Source organism: Staurois parvus, unplaced genomic scaffold, assembly GCF_062004578.1.
Source record: "Staurois parvus isolate SC_StPar_1 unplaced genomic scaffold, SC_StPar_1.0 ptg000530l, whole genome shotgun sequence".
Taxonomy (NCBI): Eukaryota; Metazoa; Chordata; class Amphibia; order Anura; family Ranidae; genus Staurois; species Staurois parvus.
The window spans coordinates 8,672,222-8,689,417 of NW_028318326.1; the positions used below are offsets into that span (position 1 = coordinate 8,672,222).

At 41.3% G+C, this 17,196-nt stretch overlaps 1 protein-coding gene across 1 annotated transcript in view; it reads left to right on the top strand.

The window, feature by feature from the left end:
• Positions 1 to 17,196, top strand: part of LOC149451620 (dynein axonemal heavy chain 11-like) — a 590,344-nt gene that overhangs the window by 430,262 nt on the left and 142,886 nt on the right. Inside the window, exon 57 of the mRNA XM_089690376.1 lies at positions 11,668 to 11,808. Coding sequence (XP_089546502.1) covers positions 11,668 to 11,808 — 141 coding nt within the window. The remainder of the gene's footprint in view (positions 1 to 11,667; positions 11,809 to 17,196) is intronic.

The window sequence follows — 17,196 nt, forward strand, 5'->3', positions numbered from 1 at the left end:
TGTACTTATAGAGTATATCTTTGTTTATTTTTCTTCACATTGTTATCTTAGGGATTTAGATAGAAGTGCAAGAGGTTTTAACATAATTTGTAGTGAAAGAAACATGGCAGAGGTTGTTAACTTCTTCTGGAAATGCTAGTCGCCTGATTTTTATACTGATAAAGAAGCTTCAGTATGCATACTGGCTGTGCATATTGGCAATTGTCTAACATTCTCAGCCTGTTATCGGCTCTGCCAACTTCACTGCCATACAAATATACAGTATATTAATATACGTTATATACAGTAAACTTTTGGCGGTAGGTTGCCTTGATCTGTTTTTGCTGGAGTTGAGTTAAGACCTCCTTCTACATGCCTAAGTCCATGGTCACTTGATGCTGCAGGCACTGAGTCTTCTATCTTATTTTTCATTGAGGAGGGTCCTTCTTTGGTTTCCTATGCCTTCCTTGGTTACATGGACACTTCCTATTACACAGCAAGATTATATTATGACGAAGTGACTGTCTCAGACTGCAGTGCTGGATCTACTGGTTATTATTCCCAGAAGAAATGCCGGCATGGGATGCTGGGAAGGTATGCGTAGCCTGGCCAGAGGCAGAGGTGCTGTGCATGACAACCACAGATGCAGGAGTACTGAGCAGCTAGGCCAGGGGAGAGAGGAGAGGGAGCAGAGAGAAAGACTCTCTAAAAGGATGCAGCTGGGTACAAAGTCCTGCCCAGCACCCGGCAGGAGAGAGGACAATGTGATTGGCTGCAGGCCTGGGAGGAGAGCCTGATTGGAGCTGGGAGCTGTTGGTGCAGGGGCTGCGGGACAGTGTAATCCACTGGAAACATTTCATAACAGAGGAAAGACCAAGTGAGAATCCAAGGCCCAAGTAGAGTGCTGCAGGAGCAGTGAGGAAGGGGACTGGAAAACCCATGCTATGAACAGTCTCATGTAGAGAGTCAGAAAAGCGAGATTGACCTAGGTGCTGCATTTTGTTGCTGTAGGGGGAATTAACTTATACACCTACCTAGAGACCCATGCTGCCTATAGGCCTGCTGTGTGTGCACAGAGGATTGTGCCCTGGAGTGCAGGGACCTTTGAGACCGTGAGAGGAGGTCTGTGTACCATGGTCGGTGAGAGACCGTTTCCCTGTATCCCAGTCTGTGTGGGACCTGCTAAAGTTTTGGAGTCCAGATCTGTGTTACAGTGGGACTGCAAGGTTTTGAGTGCTGTGACAGAGTATCTGAATCCAAGACTTCTGCAGTTTTATCTGGCGTCGCTATTGTGGTGTTCAGGACTGCTGTCATCATCCTCAGGGGCCAAAAAAGTCAGTCAACCCTTTGTATTCAGTGACTCTTTTCTGGATTCCTCAAGAAAGCAAGGAATCTTTGTGTCAGACACCAGAGTGATGTGCGATCATTGTCATATTCCTGCTTAAAGGGACAAGACTACTATCTTTCTGAGACTCCTAGGATTTTTCCTTTTGGAGAGTTCTATCCTTCCCTTTAGTGCGATTGTAAAACTCTGCCCAGAATACTCCAACGTAGACTTTGGATCCCAATGCTGGCTGCCAACAGCTATTTACCACTGGTCAGTGGCAGGATAAGAAGGGACTGTCTTTATAGTTCATGTGTGTATCTCTCATGTTCAGGGCACCCCCTAAAGTCAGAGTCTAGGAGGTCTAGACTGTGCTCTTTGAACTATATTGTTGAGTACTCATTATAAGCGATTCTGTTATTATCTCGTTTGTAATTTGTGATATTGTATACACTGTTTATTCTGTTTGCCACTGTTCATTGGTTTTGTGGTTTTCTTACAAGTGTGTCAGAGAGTGTGGTGCTGCCTAATGGGTGCTAACAGCAGAAATCAGGGAAGCCAAACATAATAGGCTCTTACAGGGGAAAGCATTACAAGCCAGGGATTGTTTGTCAGGGATTGTTCCCTCGCCGACGCACATCTATGCACCAGATGCCTGTCAGCTGTGGCGATGCTAGTGCGCAGGAGTGTGCGGTTACGTGCATGCGCACTGACGTGCACGTCATTGCAAGGCGGGCTATTTAAATCACCAACACAGTTTAGCCTATGCCTTCTGGTCTATAACATCCTGTACTTCATAACCTGATTCTGTTGTCTGTATCTGATCTGACCCTGACTAAGAAAGAACTTCGCCTGCACCGATCTGGCTTATCCCTGACTATCCGCTTGCCTGCTCCCTTGTACCTGATCTGCCCGATTGATCCTGACCCGGCTTGTCTGACACTGCTGCACCTACATTCCTGTATCTGCACCTGGCCTGTATCCTGGTTGCCGCCATACCTACCTGCTGCTGCACCTATGTTCCTGCATCCGCACCTGGCCTGTATCCTGGTTACCGCCATACCTACCTGCTGCTGCACCTACGCTCCTGCATCCGCACCTGGCCTGCATCCGGATCTTCTGGGTCATCACCTGCCTACAGTAATCTCAAGACCCACAAGGTACTCGTACCACTCCTGGCTCGGTGCCCTCTGTCCCCACTATCAGGGGCTCCAAGCGGGAGTAGTAAGAGGACACCTCTTCTCCATGTCAGGCTCCCCAACCAGGTATGTGACATTCTTCCAGGTTTTTCCTATGAGTGAAGAGCGACAGCTACCTCATACCCAAGCACCATCATAGATCCTGTCTCTGCTGCCCAGTGGTGCTACGAGCAAAATGGTCAGCCAGGCTGAAGTATAGTCACGGACACCTCTGGAAAGAAGAAAACATCAACCAGACAGTGATGATTCTGGACCCAGAACATCAAGTTTTTATGTTGGATCTCAAAGTGGATTAGGCCACCACTTACAAGCAGTACCCCATGTTACTGATGGTGTACCAAAAGTCTGGTGAAAGAGCAGAAAGTCCCAGGGAAGGGACTGGGAAAGCTGGGGGGACTGGAAAGGATAAAAAGATATTGCATAAAGTGGCATGTATGATGCAAGCTGCAGTCAAGTTGAGCTGGGACCAGCCAGACCCTTTTGTTGTCCGTGAAGCTAGTACACAGGAAAAGGACACTGGGGTGGAGCAGATACCTGGAGTAGTGTCAATGAGAGTCTTGCAACAAACCCGAGAAAGGATCACAATGTTACTGACTCCCTGGTGAAGTTACAGCCTCTAAAGCTGGTAAGACAAGTGAATCTAGTTCTCATCATCTGATTTGGCGGGGAGGGGCAAAAATGAGATTCTGGTAGTACAGTTTCACCTAAAAAACACCCTGATAACACCCAGAATAGAAGGAGAAGGCGCAAACACAACTCTTGTTGTAAATGTTATTTAAGAATATGATTGATGTGAGTGCCCACTAGGCAATTTGGAAAACCTCCATGGGCAGTTGGCAGAGCTGAAGAAAGGAATCATTTGACAGTCCTAGAATCCCCATGCCTCCCCCATAGTGGCTGTTCGAAAGAAGAACAATTCCTTGAGGATGTTCATGGAATATTGGACTATCTCTGACCAATAGATGATATCCACCTAAGGAATGGATAGCATCAGATTTCTATTCACCCTGAGGATTGGGAGAAGATAATTTTCATCTGCCCATTGTTTTTTTGTGAAATTGACTTGATGCAACTGATGGAATGAACAGTGGGAGATATAAAACTGACTGAGATGTTGATGTACTAGGATGAAATAATAGTCTTCAGCAGAACACTTGAAGAACAGAAGGAACACTTGGAAAAGGTTTTGGAGAAGGTTTTGAATTTTCTTCTCTATGACGAGTTGAAACTGTTGCTTAAAAAGTGTCAGTTTTATCAACCACTTGTCACTTATTGTCTCCGATGAAGTAGCTACTGGCCCCAAAAAAGTGGAAGCTGTCATTTCATGGCCAAGACTTCGCAACATGACTGAGCAGAGGTAATTCTTGGGGTTATTCTCAGATGACGCAACTTACCAGGCAGCTGCTAGATCTGTTGGGTGTTCCGAAATCCATCATCACTCACAAGGGGATCCACAGCTTACGAGATTCAACCGCACTCCCCTTGACATGCTGGGGAGTCAGAAAAGAAAAAGAATTGGAGCAGACAAATCCCTGCAGTCGTACAGCATACAACAGTACAGGGAATGATGCCACTGGTTACTACCTATACATGCTTGGAAGAGAGGCTGCACTGCTCAAGGACTTAGCTTTCAGTGCCTACCTAAACCAGGCATCTGTTACATATCACAGAGGGTCTGAGGTTAACAGAAGAAGAGAAACTTTGACCTGAGGCTTAGAGTTCAGGACTTACAGTTGAGTGATCGAGTACTGCTGAGGAATCTGAGTATACTTAGAAAGCACAAGCTAGCTGACAGGTTGACATCCTAACCCTGCATCATTTGAAAGGAAATTCTGGTCTTCTGGGGTATTGGATCCTTTCAAAGGTGAAGACGGGACCACAGAAAGTCTAGCACCAACCATCTTTTGCCCCTGCGTGAAGCTGTTTAGATGTCTCAGTGGACTGAACCATTCTCTACTAGAGCATCATCTTCAAAGCTGGAATCAGTAACCCAATCCCAGCAACCCTTAACTGCCCAGCATAATCTCTGTATATTAAATTCCTCTATCCTCACAACAGTAGTAATGTAAAACATTTGAAAATGTAAGACTGACAAAAGGAAAACCCATATAGGATTCTGAGCTAAGGAAAGCAGTGGGCTCCTCTTCTTATCTTCTGATGATATCAGATACATTACCTAGACCAAAGTAAATGCCTAGTGTGTGTAGACCGATAGAATTGAAAATTGGTTCAGATGGACCTAGCATAAAGTGATTTTTCCTTCAAAGAAGTAAATCTAGTATGTGTGAGCCCTGTTGTGGTCCTAGGCGGCTAACTCTCTGATAACAGCAAAGGAAGTGCTCACCAGACAGTGAATTCTTTGATATGTATGGAGAAGTGCCTGGTATAAAAGTTTTGATGGATCAGGCGTAAAGCGATTTTTCCTTCAAAGAAGTAAATTTAGTATGGGTGGACCCTGTTCTGGTCCTAGGCTGCTAACTCTCTGATAGCAACAAAGGAAGCGCTAAATTCTTGGAGGAGTGCTGGTACAAATCTCAGTAATAGATTTTTTTTCTTTTCAAAAGGGTTTTATTAAAAAATGACATATATACATACAGAGCCAAGTAACTGAGATACCAAAAAGACGTATACAATATAGTACAAAGTGCAGCATCAAATCATGACAAAATAAGAGAAATAATAACAATGGGTAGGTGAAGGTCAAAAGTAAACTTGACCATGGCATGGAAGTGATGTTCTGGTGCTCATAGAAAATAAAGACCAGTACCAACTTAAATGCTAGAGGTGGAATCAGAGGGCGTCAAGCCCTAACATTAGAAATGATTACACAAAGTTACAATATCTGCTTGGCCATAGAGCCAATGAGGTATTATTGAACTAATGCATTCGAATAAATTGTAGAAAAGGAAGATTGTCAAGAAGAAATAGGAGGTAACCAGAAAAATGGGGGAAAAAAGTAGAGGAAGAAAAAAGAGAACGTAGGGGAGGAAGGTTCATTCATACCATGGTATAAAGCGTCATCTATCCTGAACGTGTTCCACAAGAACTTAGCTAAATTAGTCAGTCTCCACAAACGTGCAGAGCACAGCAGCACAAGTGACAATCAGCGAGAGCTTTACAGAGTCAATCTAAATGAATATAATCACAGTCAAGTTGTCACTCCCATGGCGCGGATGTTAACTTAAAACAAAAAAAATGAAAAAGAGATGAAAAAAAGAAAAGAAGAGAAAAGTGGTCTCAGAGGGTAATGTGTTTAAAATATCACAATGTTAGTAATGTATGGTCAAAGCACGAGGGATAAGCGTATGATATCCAGGGTTGCCAAACACGCAGGAAGCGGTCGTGAGAGTCAGACAGTATAGATGTCAATTTCTTGTTAACCATTATATCGTTCATGCGATGTTTCACCGGTTCAAAACTGAGGGCTGAGGTTTTCCAGGCTTTTGCTATAGTGAGCTTTGTGGCAGTAAAAAGATGCGTTGCCAGCTCACGTTCTGCACGTAATAATGACTCAATAGATTTAAAAAGAAGGGCCTCACAGGGGTTCCTTATTATATCTGAATTAAGTATAATTCGTAAGAGTGCATAAACTCGGATCCATAATCTCATTGCCCTAGGGCAAGACCACCAGATGTGGGTCATCGTCCCCGGCTGGGGGCACCCACACAAGCAGGTCAATGGATATTGTGGTAAAATTATGGCCAGTCGAGCTGACATGTAATACCAACGGTATATGAACTTACAGGCATTTTATAAAGCAGTGACATTTGTGAAGCATTTTGAGGCCATTTGAATCATTATCTGCGAATTCTCAGGTGTCAGGGTCACTGACAGTTCGCGTTCCCAATGTTGTTGAATGGGACACAGTGGAGGTTTCTTGGAGGAAACAGTATAATTAATAGACTTTTTTAAACTTTAATAATTAAGAGCATCAGATACAGTCAAAGCTTTTTTGAGGAAAAATTCCTCCCCTTCATCATGGCTTAAGCAGTCATTATTAATAAATGCAGAATGCACAAAGGGACCTGTTTTGGCTTGACAAAGACTAGTGTCTCCTAATGGCAATTAATATGTGTCTGGTTCAGGTAGTAAAGAATGGCATATTTTGTCTATGTGCAAGACACAAATATAGGAATGTTGCTTCTCAATGGAGCTATAGAGGAGGTGGGGAGGAGTTGTTCATCTTTTGTACATCTATAAGAATTACAGAGTTCAGTTGTTGGGTATAGGAAATCACATTTGACATAGTCATGTAGATAAGGCCCATAGATTTCTGTAGACCAAAGATTAAACCATCTTGAATTTTAGACAGATGGGAAGAGTGGGAGAGATATTATGTTAGTATACGTTGTTTATTATGTAACAAGGAGAGGTGCAGTAACCACAAAGTGAAATTGCTAAAAGCTTTAGAAAATTTGGTTACGCTGTATAGAACTACAGTATGTATTATAGTGAGTGTACAGAGGGTGAGTATATCTGAGCTCTTATGATGAAATAATCATGACAGCCTAACAAAACTATACTGTATAGTCAACTTGAAGGAAACTTGCCAAAATGGAAGCACCTCACACTTTCACAAATGATTTTAGTGAAATTTATTGAAATGACCTACCCATCTCAATGTCTACATTACAGAAGCAGGTAAGGAACTGCAATAAACTGCTAACTTTTTTTGAGCAAAAGTGGAGTCTCATTTCAACAGCGGTTGTTGTGATTTATTTAGTGGCTTTTTACCTCTCGATAACCCTTCAATACTCCCATGGTTCCATTCACTCTGAATCATTCCAGTTAACAATGCACACAAAGTTAGCTGCTGCTTATTATTCAGAGTCACAATTTGCTGCTTGACCTTCACTTTTTCAGACTGTTTATAGTTGTAGCACTTTTTTTTGCAGAGGTTACAGAGCAATGAAGGAACTAAATTAACACCATTTATACTGTTTCTGAATATTTGGGAGCCAATTATGCACATTTCCCTAGACTTACAAGCATGAAATATGATTTCTAATATTCAGAGCATTGCAATGAATATTTCTGTCTGCTTTTGTGAACACAAGTGTTTTCTACAGCAATGCACAGTATTCATATGATCATCTAGGAAAAAGATGAAGAGTTTGAATGGGAACACCCCTCCATAGCCACTGGTGAATATCTTAACAAATTAAAAATAGAGTTATTTTTTATATTAAAAATAGCGATAGATGGTGATTAAACAATAACTCACTAGATAAATAGATTGATATAGATCAGTAACCAATATAAACAGAAAGAAGAGTAAATTATTTCACTTTGTTTCTTTTAGGTTTCATTCACACTTTGTGATTTGGTATCGCAGGCAGAATCGCTTTGATTCCAGTGGCGATCGCTGCACAACACTGTGGCACCCCAAATGCAATGTGATTCTGCTGCGATTGTCGCACAACAGGATCACATAGCAATCGTGACAAACCTCACCTCTAAAAATCATGTGAAGCTTGTCTTCTACAGTTGTCCAGGCTCCTTTTCTGTATTGAAATTGCTTTTCTCTGATTTCACTTCACGCTGTGAGGTTTTCACAGTGAGCATTAGAAGCTGAAGCAAGTTTCCTGGATGGAGGATGTCCTGAGTCATCTAGCTGTTTTCTCTCCAGCCTTACTGTCTCTGGTCTGCCCCTTTCATTCATTAGATTTCAGTTCTTTAACCACTTGACCTCCGGTAGATTTACCCCCCTTCATGACCAGGCCATTTTTTACTATATGGCGCTGCACTACTTTAACTGGTAGTTTTCACTTCCTCACTACCTATCACAGTTTCAGAGGCTCTGAAATGCCAGGTTAGCAAAAACTCCCCCTAAATGACCCCATTTTGGAAAGTAGATACCCCAAGCTATTTGCTGAGAGGCATGTTGAGTCAATGGAATACTTTATTTTTTACTGCAAGTTTTTGGAAAATTTTGGAAATTTGTTTTTTACACAAAGTTGGCACTTAAATGATATTGCTCACACTTGCCATGGGTATATGTGGAATTACACCCCAAAATACATTCTGCTACTTCTACCAAGTATGAGGATACCACATGTGTGAGGCTTTTTTGGGAGTGTAGCCGCATACAGGAGCCCGAAATCCAATGACCCCTTTGAAAGCCTAAAGATACGTAATTTCCTCATTTCACTTCCTCACTACCTATCACAGTTTCAGAGGCCCTGAAATGTCAGGATAGCACAAAACCCCTTTTTGGAAAGTAAATACAAGGAATTTAATAAGCGGCATGGTGAGTATTTTACAGATCTCATTTTTTGTCACAAGGTTTTGAAAAATAAAAAAAAGTAAGGAAAAAATAGGTTTTCATTTTCTTTCTTCATTTTCCAAAAACTTGTTGCAACAAACGAGAACTGCAAAATATTCATGCCTTTTAACAAATACCTTGGGGTGTCTACTTTCCAGAAAGGGGTCATTTGGGGAGGGAGGGGGGTGTTATCCTGGCATTTTATGCCCAGCATTAGAAGTTTATGTCACACATCACCCACTCTTTTAACCACTTGAAGACCAAGCCTATTCTGCCACTTTTTGTTCACATGAAAAAAATCTGTATTTTTTGCTAGAAAATTACTTTGAACCCCAAATATTATATATTTTTAAAGCTGAGGCTCTAGAGAATAAAATGGTTGGCTTTGCAATTTTTTTTCTCACACAGTACTTGCGAAATTTTCCAACCGCAAATTTTTGGGGAAAAAAAAACTTTTTTTAATTTGAATGCACAAAAACACAATATATTGGCCAATTGTTTGGTAAAATATAAAAGATGATGATATACTGAGTAATAAGATACCAAAAATGACATGCTTTAAAACTGCGTACACCCCATGCAATGACAACAAACTACATATATTTTTAATATCTATAGGCGACGCTTTAAAAGCCTTTATGGGCTACACATTTGCACAGGAGGTTTAGTGCTAGAATTACTGCCCTTGATCTGACGTTTGCAGCGATACCTCAAATGCACACCAAGATTGGCTTATTCGCCGCTAGGATTGCTTTTACATGAAAGCCGACTGCCAGCTGAAAACAACAATACCAGGATGATGCCTGTAACTGAAGGCATCATCCTGGTATAACCACTCAAAGTCCAATGATGTACCAGTACGTTGCTGGTCCTTGTCGGGCATATAGGTTGTTCTTTTTATTATGTAGCCTGTAGGCTGAATGAAAACAGAGAAGAAAATGCTGCCAGAAAAAGTGTGTGGTATGCCCACCATTAGAATATACCGCCCTGCATCCACCCACTTCTAATGTTGGACATACATGAAATGTTCTTTTTTTTTCATTCAGTCTGTGGGCTGAATGAAAAAAAAGAACCTAACAGATTTCTCCACTCACAATGATCGATGTGGAAGAAGAAATATAAAAAATATATGCCAAACCATAGGAGCGATCCACCCACTGACCACCCCAGACCTCCATGCTTGGCCATATATGTTATTTTTTTAACTGCGGATGATAAACCTCATTCAGCAGCACTGCACGCACTGACATATATTCTGAGAGCACACCCTGTTGCTGTCAGAATAAACAGATCAAATAAACAGATCGGTGCTGCAGCTGAATGATCTTCCTGCAAAGAAAACAAAAACGGTAGCAATAAAACACAGTAACAATAGAACATTAACCCAATAAAACATAATAATAAAATGTTAAAGATGCCCCAAAAACGATTCGCAAAATGCAGTGCAAATGGCTGAATCGAACTGCATGTGATCCAATTCAACTGCGGAACAAAAAAGTGCCTGCACTTTTTGTGCAGATGTGGTGCGATTTGCACGATACAAAATGAATGCAACAAATCGCACTGCAAAGAATCGCTTGCGATTTGAACAAGAAATCAGTGCCGCATGTGATTTGAACAAGAATGCAGTGCTATTTCTGTCAAACCGCATGCGGTTTCACACACCACAATAGTGTGAACCAGGACTAAAACAAGTAAACAGTGGTATGTCGGTCAAAACTAATCTCTGAAGACATCCCCTGGGTGAGTGAGCCAGATGCGAATCGAGCAGTCTGTTGTGTTTCTTAAACTGATCTTAAAAGGTCAACTCCCACCAAAAATATTTTCTCTTATTTGTATTGAGTGAGGTAGAGTTTAATCCAAAAAAATTAATTTACTATATTGCAGTTTACCGGTCCTTAGATGTGGTGGCTGCGTTAGTTTTCTTTCTTCAACCTTTTTTTCTACTTTTATTTTATTACTGCCAGTAACACATGGCAGTATAACATAGGGAAAAGGTGTTATGCTGTCCAGAGAGGACAGGTATCATTGTTTCAGATAACATTGCATAGTGCACAGGGCATACGAAAGCTCTGGATATCTAGTAGGATCTAGTTATGATTTTGTATGTACTGTATTTAAGACCAAAAGGTAGCAAATATGAGAAGTTCATTGTTATTTTATACATATATTACATTACCAAACTGAACCTCCACATATTTATAAAACAAATCCTGTAGAAGGAGGAGGCCACAGACTGGTGACAGTAGTAGCTTGGCTAGAAAGCTACACTTTGCATGCCATTCATGTGTGTAAGTTTATTATCAAAAAGCTGGGGATCAAACTTTACTTCTCCTTACTCAAAATGGAAAAATCTATTTAGGTTTGCTTGTTCAATAGTGTAGCACACCAGAGCCTTCTTAGAACAGAAGGTATTCATGTGTCTTTTTCCATCACAAATATATGAGGATTATTTCTCATTTTAGGACAATGGGCATATCAGTCCTTTTTGGCCCAATGGCCAGCTATACATTCAGAACTGATAGGACAGATAAAACCTTATATTATATAGTAATTATATAGTAATTTGTTCCATAACCATTAAGGTTATACTTTCTTGAGCATACTTTAAAACACATTAGCATTTCCATGCAACACATCTTTTACACTGTGATTATTATTTTTATATACCCTGATTGGTATATTTCTGATCTGATATATGCTCTCGTTGGCACATAGAGGGACCCACATGCAACAAATAAAAAACATGTCACCAGCTAGAAGATAAGTCACAAGTAATTTTATTAGCATCTCTGTACCATTACAGCTTTCTAATGAAATGGAGCAGGGTTTGAAAAAGGACAAAAACTTTTTTTTCTTTGTAATAAACTTTAAAGATTTTTTTTTTCTTTTGCACACAGGTGCTAGAAGCCAAAGTCAATGAAGTGAAGATCAATGAAGCTCGGGAACATTATCGTCCTGTGGCTTCAAGAGCCTCTCTCCTCTACTTCATTATGAATGACTTGAAGAAAATCAGCCCCATGTACCAATTCTCTCTTAAGGTTGTAACAAAGGAATAGTCAATGTCTTATTGTAACTCTATGGCAAGCCATTAGGGATAACCCCACCTAAAACAAAAAAAGTTGCTTTATAAGAAAACTGCTAAAAGATTATATCTATTCTGTACAGAAATTGCAGTAGCCCACATCTAACAAGAGAAAGGAACAAAATGAAATGATGTCAATAGCATGTCTCTGCGGGGTTCTTGGAAATCACTGTGTGCTTGCAAATATTTCTTTCCACTCTTCCCATTTTAAATATAGTATCTTCTCCTGATACACTATATTTCACAATTTCATCAATGACTGTTATCTAAAACCTTGTTTACAAAAATGAGTTATATTTTTTATTAGTTTTTCTAAATGGCCAGTTCACTTATAAAGTATGTGCAAATGGTATGCTGAGCCAGGCTCTCCCTGCTCATATCTTGGATACTTCAACAGTGAGATCTCCATACCATAATTCCTGGCTTTGTTCTTGTCCACCAGGGGGTTCTTGGTGTTCCTGCACAGCCTTTCTTTTTCTACCACCTCCTGTTGCATTTTCCATAGTATAAAAGTAATCACAAATGCCCAAGAGAAAATGGGAAGCTTGCATAGTTGTCACAACAGGTGTCTAGTCTCAAGAACTCAAGTGCAGAGATCCCCATGAAATGTAAATTGGCAGGACTTTCAACAACTCAGTATCCCCCAAAGTTTTGTTTGGTTTGACCATTTAAAGTTTTGCTCATAGCCTTGTACCATAACCAACCATTGGCATATAACAGATTTGTCTTTATGTGTTCATAGGTAAAAAAATAACACTCTCATAAAATAAAGAAATAAAATTGTGGAACTTGACTTGGACATAAACAGGATGGGAACAGGAACGCTAATCTGACCTATCTCTGCTCTCACAAAGAAAAACAAAGTAAAAATTGCCTAAAATATCCATTCTAACAGATTTTCTTTCAAAACTGGGAGACCAGATTATTTCGTACAGATCTGGCATTCCCAACACTAGATGCAAACATACAATTCCTCAGTCTACATGTTCATTGATTGATTTTAAACTAATGCAAAATTCTGTATCTAGGTATAGGTATTCTGAAGACACAATATTAGTATGTACAGCCATGTGAAGAAATTAAAAAATGACTTCTAATGCTATTCCTGAATAAGCAGCAGTGAACACTTGGACTCTCCTGCCCCCTCCACAACCCAGCACTCGAGTGGGTGCTGGGGGAGGCAGAGCAGAGTCATGGTTCTCTGCTCACAGTGGAGGGGGAGAACTGAATAATCAGCAGTGTTTGATCACCCAGTTCTCACTGCAGAGCTGACGGGGGACAAATGCAGCATCGCATCAATGCTGTAATTACCTATGTGAGTATAAATGTTTGTTTTTTTTAATAAGGGCCATATTTTTCTTTTTTCTGATGTGTAGCAAAATTGTGTAAATTTCAGAACTGGATGGACAAAAATACTGACGTTTTCCCCTATGTGATATAAATACAATTTTAGCGAAAGAAAAAAATATATAATTACACCCAAGCACTTAATCCCCCTCCAAAAAATGTTTAGCCTGCCCTGCCCCACCCCCACATACATACACAAACTTAAATACACATGTTCGGGTTGCCTATGTACAAAAATGTTGCTTTCGATACACATTACATATCGCTGCACACACCACAGTGAGAGCAATATTTCTAGGCCCATTATTCATGGTTAAATGGGGTGGAAAATCCTCACATATACCCATTGAAGTGACTAGCATCAGATAATACACAGAGATGAAACAAATCCTCCTACATAAGTTGTACCTGTTTATCTGCAGCCATCTCTCCTCCACAGCCATTCAAAGTCCAGAATTTACACAGGATCTCTCAGTTCTCAAAAGCAGGGTGTGGGGATCTGAAGTCTCACACTCCAGAGCTCAGTGAGGAGAGCTTTGAGCCCTGATTGGAGAGAAGGGCACACCCCTTCCTCATAGTAAACATGCACAGCTATGGCTGTCAATTACAGGCTGTGCTACCCAGTCACCTTTTTATATCTTGGTGTCAGGAAAACCCGTTAGAATGGATTTATGCAGATAACAGAGGAATGAGGAGGCAGATAGAAATCACGCGTAGTGCTTTGGATAGAGGCAATTACATAGTATAGAAGTAGTAACAAAAATGCAGTGCCTTAATATAACAACAACAAATTAAATATTCAAGTGAATAACAAATTAAAACATCCACTATAAATCATGTGCATAAAAATGTGAAAGTGAAAATCACACACAAAAAATGCATACCGGTAAATTATCTAAAAAGACCTTTAACTCCAGAAACATCCGTGTATTGCTTCCAACATCCAAAAAAAAGGGGACACCACATGCAACTGAGGGTAAGACCGCACTCACCAGCTCACTGGCTGCCAATGCAGCAAATCACACTTTGGGAGTTTCAGCTTCCACTCTATGATAGACATCCAGGCCCTCTGACTGTAGCAGCAGCAGCAGCCCACCACTGGGGGAAATTTGGAAAAGCCCACAATGCCACTAGATGGAAAAGAAGTGCTTGTACAAGGAGCTAAATGCTAAAATGGGTATAGTGCAGTAAAGTATTACTGATGCATAAGAATCGTATAAAAACGATAAAAAACCATCCAGATGCCAATTAGTAAAAACATATGCAGCAGTGCACCTACTCAGATGGCAGCCAGTTCTGAAAATGGAAGTGGCGGCGTGAGGTCAGCATATAGCTCCTCTCCAAACGCTGACGTCACGCCACCACTCTCAGTTTGCAACTGGCAGCCATCTAAGCAACTGCACTGCTGTATATGTTTTTACTACTTGGCATCTGGATGTTTTTTATTGTTGTTATGTGATTCTTATGCATCATAATAAATTACTACACTATAGCTGGCGTCTGTATCCCTTACTCTGTCTGGCCCATTTTAGTATTTGGCTCCTTGTGCAAGCGCTTCTTTTCTATCCACTGGTGTTGTGAGCCTTTTCAAATCTACCCAGTGGTGGGCTGCTGCTGCTACAGTCAGAGGACCTCAGGTGGATGGATGGAGCTGGATGTTCATAGAGTGGAAACTGAAATTGTTAAAAGCTAAGTTCACCTTTTTAAAAAATGTTTTAAATAAAATCCAGCTCCTCTATGCACCAATATACACTGCTCAAAAAAATTAAGGGAACACTTCTTAATCAGAGTATAACATCAAGTCAATAAAACTCCTGGTACATTGATCTGGACAGTTAAGTAGCAGAGGGGGTTGTTAATCAGTTTTAGCAAAGGGTGTTGTTAATTAGTTTCAGCTGCTTTGGTGTGAATTAAATTAACAACAGGTACACTAGATGGGCAACAATGAGACGACCCCCAAAACAGGAATGGTTTTACAGTGGAGGCCACTGACATTTTTTTCCCTACTCATCTTTTCTGACTGTTTTTCACTAGTTTTGCATTTGGCTAGGTTCAGTGTCACTACTTGCAGCATGAAGCAATACCTGGACCTTACCGAGGATGGCACATCAATATGTGCCATTGTCAGGTTTGCTATGTCTCCCAGCACAGTCTGAAGAGCATAGATGAGATTCTAGGAGACAGGCAGTTACTCTAGGAGAGCTGGACAGGGCCGTAGAAGGTCCTTAACCCATCAGCAGGACCGGTATCTGTTCCTTTGTGCAAGGAGGACCAGGATGAGCACTGCCAGAGCCCTACAAAATGACCTCCAGCAGGCCACTGGTGTGAATGTCTCTGACCAAACAATCAGCAACAGACTTCATGAGGGTGGCCTGAAGGCCCGACGTCCTCTAGTGGGCTCTGTGCTCACTGCCCAGCACCATAGAGCTTGATTGGCATTTACCACTGAACACCAGAACTGGCAGGTCCGCCACTGGGGCCCTGTGCTTTTCACAGATGAGAGAAGGTTCACCCTGAGAACATGTGACAGACGTGAAAGGGTCTGGAGAAGCCATGGAGAATGTTATGCCACCTGTAACATCATTCAGCACGACCATTTTGGTGGTGGGTCATTGATTGTCTGGGGAGGCATATCCATGGAGGGATGCACAGACCTCTACAGGCTAGACAATGGCACCCTGATTGCCATTAGGTATCGGGATGAAATCCTTGGATCCATTGGCAGAACCTTCACCAGTGCAGTGGGTCCTGGGTTCCTCCTGGTGCATGAAAATACCTGGCCTCATGTGGCAAGAGCATGCAGGAAGTTCCTGGAGGATGAAGGAGTTGATACCATTGAATGGCCCCCATGCTCCCATGACCTAAATACAATAGTGCACCTCTGGGATATCATGTTTCAGTCCATCCGACGCTGGCAGGTTGCACCTAAGACTGTCCAGGAGCTCAGTGATGAACTGGTCTGGATCTGGGGGGAAATACCCCAGGACACCATCCGTCATCTCATTAGGAGCATGCCCCGTTGTTGTCAGGCATGCATACAAGCACATGGGGACCATACAAACTACCGAGTACCATTTTGAGTTGCTGCAATGAAATTTCAGCAAAATGGACTGGACTAGCCTGCTGCATCATTTTTTCACTTTGATTTTCGGGGTGTCTTTGAATTCAGTCCTCTGTAGGTTGATAATTTTCATTTCCATCAAACAATGGGGCATCCTTACATTCCTAACACATTACCCAGTCCATATCAGTATAGATATCCAGCATTCTTATTTTCCCCATTGAGATCTGATGTTTTCAAAGTGTTCCTTTAATTTTTTTGAGCAGTGTACTATTAATGTACCTCAGTTGCTAAAATATTCAAGCTCTCTTTGATCTGGAGAGCAAGGTCTTACCTTAGCCCTTGGTAAATTTCTTAGAAGGCTTTTTCAATTACTGGAATGTAGACAGAGGATAGAGGAGCCAGTAGGACCCCAAAAGTAGTTTACCAGCTGATCTCATTAGTACACACATCCTGCTCTGATCTCATTAGTACACACAACCTTCACCCATCAACTATTTTTTCACAGCATCTCTGGGATCTCTCCCCATTTGCCTGGCTACCCCAGCATCCCTTCAGACTGACTCAGGCCTCTTGCAGCCAACAGGACACCCCTGATGTAATGCAAGGGTCTGCTTAATTGGATATAGAGTAATTGGATAGATGCTGTGTCCTCCTGTTATATAGTTTTGGTAAATCTAAAGGAGATTGTACAATCAGATTCTATAGTGTATGGCCACATTTATACACCTAAAATTAACTATTTGCGTGTTCAGTGTCATTAATTGTTAATGGCATACCAAACACAGAAACAAGCACACATCATGCCACATGAAAAAACGATTGTCAAATGCAGCAAAACGCGCAGTAAAAAACGTGCAACAGCGTCACTCCAAATGTTCTATGAGCTACTGTTGCCACGTGTAGCGCAGCCCATTGAAATCAAGGCACTGACCG